The sequence below is a fragment of the Oryctolagus cuniculus genome, chromosome 15, assembly GCF_964237555.1.
Source record: "Oryctolagus cuniculus chromosome 15, mOryCun1.1, whole genome shotgun sequence".
In the NCBI taxonomy this organism is placed as follows: Eukaryota; Metazoa; Chordata; class Mammalia; order Lagomorpha; family Leporidae; genus Oryctolagus; species Oryctolagus cuniculus.
This window is the reverse complement of record NC_091446.1, coordinates 19,189,385-19,194,325: the sequence shown is the minus strand read 5'-3', so window position 1 is coordinate 19,194,325 and position 4,941 is coordinate 19,189,385. Positions and strand designations below refer to the sequence as shown.

General features: G+C 61.8%; 1 protein-coding gene across 1 annotated transcript; it reads left to right on the top strand.

The window, feature by feature from the left end:
* The first annotated feature begins 617 nt into the window (after nucleotides 1-617).
* ADRA2A (adrenoceptor alpha 2A) lies at nucleotides 618-1,979 on the top strand. Its single transcript, NM_001082693.1, is given in 7 exon segments — nucleotides 618-1,314; nucleotides 1,316-1,401; nucleotides 1,404-1,558; nucleotides 1,560-1,581; nucleotides 1,583-1,685; nucleotides 1,688-1,707; nucleotides 1,710-1,979. Coding segments are annotated over 7 exon segments (1,353 nt in total).
* The last annotated feature ends 2,962 nt before the right edge of the window (nucleotides 1,980-4,941 follow it).

The following is a 4,941-nucleotide window of genomic DNA, read 5'->3' as shown; positions in this document are numbered from 1 at the left end:
AGCGAGAGAGCCGGTCCTCGCCTCGGGGATCTAAGGAGACAGACGCAGGACCCCAGCCCGCACCCGCACGCCGGCTCCGCTTCCTGGGGGCGCGGCGGACCTCGCACACGGTAAGCCAGCCCTCTCGCTTTCGCTCAGGCTCAGGAGTCGAGATACACATATATTCCGTACATATAGAACTTGCAGACACAGAAACAATTTCCTGTCGCCCTTCCAAGCCAGCCGGCCACCGATGATTTCTGTTCCTTCTTGAAGAATAAATCTCGTTTTGCCCACCGGCTCACTCGCCCTAATCTCTCCCTTGGCGGACAAACAAAACTTGGCCGTGTACAGGGGCCCCGAGAGAGAAGGCGCCCACGCGGAGCGCCCGCAGCGGCGGCCGGCGCTGTTCGCGGGAGCCGGGACCATGAGCCCCCACTAGCGCCCTCCCAGCTCGGGCGCGGCCTCCCCGCGGCCCCCTCCCTATGTGAGGCGCTGCGGGGCGCGCGGGGCGCGGGAGGAAGAGGAGGACCCACGGACGCCGGGCCGGAAGGCTGCTGGCAGCAGGCCCGGGCGAGCGGGCGCCCGCGTTCATGTTCCGCCAGGAGCAACCGCTGGCCGAGGGCAGCTTCGCGCCCATGGGCTCCCTGGAGCCGGACGCGGGCAACGGGAGCTGGAACGGGAGCGAGGCGCCAGGGGGCGGCGCCCGGGCCAGCCCGTACTCCCTGCAGGTGACGCTCACGCTGGTGTGCCTGGCCGGCCTGCTCATGCTGCTCACCGTGTTCGGCAACGTGCTGGTCATCATCGCCGTGTTCACCAGCCGCGCGCTCAAGGCGCCCCAAAACCTCTTCCTGGTGTCGCTGGCCTCGGCCGACATCCTGGTGGCCACGCTTGTCATCCCCTTCTCGCTGGCCAACGAGGTCATGGGCTACTGGTATTTTGGCCAGGCGTGGTGCGAGATCTACCTGGCGCTCGACGTGCTCTTCTGCACGTCGTCCATCGCGCACCTGTGCGCCATCAGCCTGGACCGCTACTGGTCCATCACGCAGGCCATCGAGTACAACCTGAAGCGCACGCCGCGCCGCATCAAGGCCATCATCGTCACCGTGTGGGTCATCTCGGCCGTCATCTCCTTCCCGCCGCTCATCTCCATCGAGAGGAAGGGCGGCGGCGGCGGCGGCGGGCGGCAGCGCTGCGAAATCAACGACCAGAAGTGGTACGTGATCGCCTCCTGCACCGGCTCCTTCTTCGTGCCTTGCCTCATCATGATCCTGGTCTACGTGCGCATCTACCAGATCGCCAAGCGCCGCACGCGCGTGCCGCCAAGCCGCAGGGGTCCGGACGCCTCCGCCACCACCACCGCCGCCGCCGCCGCCGCCGCGCCAGCCGGGGCCGCCGAGCGCAGGCCTAATGGCCTGGGCCCCGAGCGCGGCGCGGGCTCCGCGAGCGCCGAGACCGAGCCGCTGCCCACGCAGCTCAACGGCGCGGCTGGCGAGCCCGCAGCGGCCGGGCCGCGCGAAACCGACGCGTTGGACCTGGAGGAGAGCTCGTCGTCCGAGCACGCCGAGCGGCCCCCGGGGCCCCGCAAGCCGCGGGCCCCGGGCAAGGCCCGAGCGAGCCAGGTGAAGCCCGGGGACAGCATCCCTCGGCGCGCGCCCGGGACCGCGGGGCCCGGGGCGTCGGCGGCCGGGCCCGGGGAGACACGCGCCGGGGGCGCCAAGGCGTCTCGCTGGCGCGGGCGGCAGAACCGCGAAAAACGCTTCACGTTCGTGCTAGCCGTGGTCATCGGGGTGTTTGTGGTGTGCTGGTTCCCCTTCTTCTTCACCTACACGCTCACGGCCGTCGGCTGCTCCGTGCCGCCCACGCTCTTCAAGTTCTTCTTCTGGTTCGGCTACTGCAACAGCTCGCTGAACCCGGTCATCTACACCATCTTCAACCACGACTTCCGCCGCGCCTTCAAGAAGATCCTATGCCGCGGGGACAGGAAGCGGATCGTGTGAGCCGGCGAGGCGGTGCGGGGACCCGGGTCCTGCCCGCTGCTGCCCGCGATTCCAGGCTCGGAGATTGCCCCTGCAGTTCGCAGGAGGGCAGGTTCCTGCCGGCAGGGCTGGCCGGCCATGCGCACCCCCGCCCGGCCGCTGTCGGGTGTCCTGGTGGGTCCCCCTTCATCAGTGTTGTTTCCTAAAGGCGGGAGCCCCCCACCCCGCACCCCAGACCGGCTCCCCAGTGGACTCCGCAGGGCCCGACTCGCCCAGGGTTAAAGGACAGCGGGGGTCACCCAGCCCTGGCTAACTGGTCTCCCTCCCCACTTGCAACTTTAAAAAAAAAAACAAAAAGCAAGGACAAAAAAACACTCAGGGCAGTCCTGCCCACGCCTCTCACCTCCCACTGTAAATAGACACTATTTTTGATAGGACGCCCCCATCCCTCGGGGTTCCCCAGCCCTGGGTTTGGATGCTGGAATCCAGGCTGCCCTTAGAACCCGCCAGAGGCAGATGGCAGCCGTCAGGCTCAGGCTGACCCCCTTGGCCACACGAACCCCTGCGACCCTTTCCCCAGCCCCTGGTCACTGGCCCTTGGCTCTGGACTTGTTTTGAGATTTCCAGACGGGGAAAACTCTTCTGTCCACGTTTCTCCTTGTGCCTAGCAGCATAAATGCCTTCTCCCATGTAAATAAATATCACAGTGCTGGACCAAGACAGAAGCGGACCAACGCGTCAGTCTGGCATCAGCCCTGTGTTTTGCAAAGCCATGATCCCCCCTGATGCACCGTGCGCCCCCCCTCGCTTGAGAGCCCCCTCTCCCGGGCGCCCCCTCCTCGCCTCCAGGGCCCTGCTTGAAGAGGAGTGCCTGTCCCTGTCTGGTCCCTGTGCGCGCCCCGCCCGCCCGAAAGCGCTGACCGCGGGGAAATCTTGGAGCTGCTGCTTTTAGATGCAGAGGAGTGGAAATTAGGCGGAAGAAGCCAACCTGATACAATTTGCCCAAGGTAAACAGTTTGCAAAGACAAATGGGCCTGCCAAACTGTCCGCTCGCTCCTGCCCCCAGAGCGCTTAGGGATCAAAGTGCCGGCCTCCCGCCCCTGCTTTGCAGGTTGGGATCCCGTGGAGGAGGAGCCGCCGCCGGGGGAGGAGGGTGGAGACTGGTGTTTACAACTGGGTCTCTCCGCGTTGTAGACGCCTGCACTTTTATTTCACTAAAGAAAAACTGATGATGGCGGCACATGTTGCTGATAACAGTGTTTTTTTTTTTTTTAATAAAAGTTTACAGATCAAATGTGAAATAAACATGAATTAATCGGTCGTCTTGTCTGCTGAGTTTTCGAAAGCCATGAGACTCTGGAAACATTTGACTCGATGTGTCTTTTAGCAAGAGCGCGTGTACCTTGCTAAATACCTTTAAACAGGGGTGCAAGAGCAGCACACCCTTTGCCACTGATTCCTGGGTGCCAGAGGTTGTGGGCAGCCTATGCTGGGTGTCATTTGATCTTTCCGGGAGTCCCATGAAGTAAGTTCTACCATTATCCCCATCTTCCTGATAACAAGCTGAGCCCCAGAGAGCAAGTGATGTGCTAGCAAGCGGGGGCAGTCCAGTCCATAGCTTCATCTGGTTCTGGGATCTGTGTCCTTAACCCGGAACCTTTGTTGAGTTACAGTGCTAACACTCAGGATGCCCCAACACTGAGGTCTTTACCCAAAGAATGCTAAATACACATGGGTGTTGGGTCCAGCGCCAGCATTTAGGTCAACACGAAGTGTGTGTATGCCCCCAAAGTGTGTCTCTACCCCACAGTGTGATACACAGGTGTCTTTGTGTGTGTGGCAGAATGTATGAACTACACTCCCAGATGTGCACTACATGTAAAGTGTGACCATATGTAGCATGGTACAAGGGGTGCTTCAAAAAGTTCGTGGAGAAATGGAATTAGAGGTGCTTATTTTAGTGCACACAACTTGAAATCCATACACAAGTGTGTTAATCCACATTTCCATGGAGTTTTGGGGGTCTCCCTTCTCTGTACCCCATGGTGCGGTGTGCATGGAGTGTGAGGCCAACCTCTAGGTAGACGTGTGAATCTGCTGGTGGCTCCAACTGTGTCTGCCGAAGGCAGAATGCCTTTCTGTGATTTTGTCTGAGTCCTGGAGGGCCCGAGGTCCTGTAGCACAGTCAGGACCCTTGGAAGCCGGAAGTGTCCTTAGAGATCCTGGAATCCAACCCCTCAGCCGGCAGAGGACGCCGCGGCTCCAGGAGGAAAGGAGCTGCTCAGGGTCCTGCAGCTGTGCACCCAGGGCCCAGGGCCCAGGGCCCGGGTCATCTTAGGACGCAGCTGAGCAGGTTGGGGTGAGTATGTGAATGTGGCCAGGTGCAGCAGATGAGCATTGAGCGCCTGGGTATGGGAGCTGGGTTTGCAGCACAAGCACAGGCCACGGGCTGTAGTTTTGGGGAGGACCAGATGTGGAAAGCTTGGCTGCTTCTAACACCTGCACAGACCGGTGTGGACACGTCTCCTCCGCTTCCTCCACCATGGGTGCATGTAGACGGGAGGGCCCAAAGGCCCCAAGAAGTGATCTGGGCCTTAAGGGGCCTGGGACAGCGAAGACCAGGTTCCAGGCGGTGTCTTGAGAGGTGGGGAGGAGTTCCCATCCACACCTGGGCCCTCCGAGCTTATAGTCAGGAGGGTGGACAAGCACATGGCTGTGGTGACCCTCATTCAGGGGCTTTGCAAACCAGCCTCCAGGCAGGGGCGCCAAGGCTGGCCTCCTGGGCAGGCCTGTTGGCCCATACCCACCTCCTCCCAGCCTCTCCTCTCCCTCCTCCCACCACCAGGGCACCCATCGCCCCAAAGGCAAACACAGTGCCAGACAACAGGCCAGCCTGGCAGGCTTCCAGCCCAGGGCTGTGTGTCCCAGCCTCAGGGACAGAGCTGCACAGTACTTGCTGTTTATGGCTCTGCCGCTGTGACAG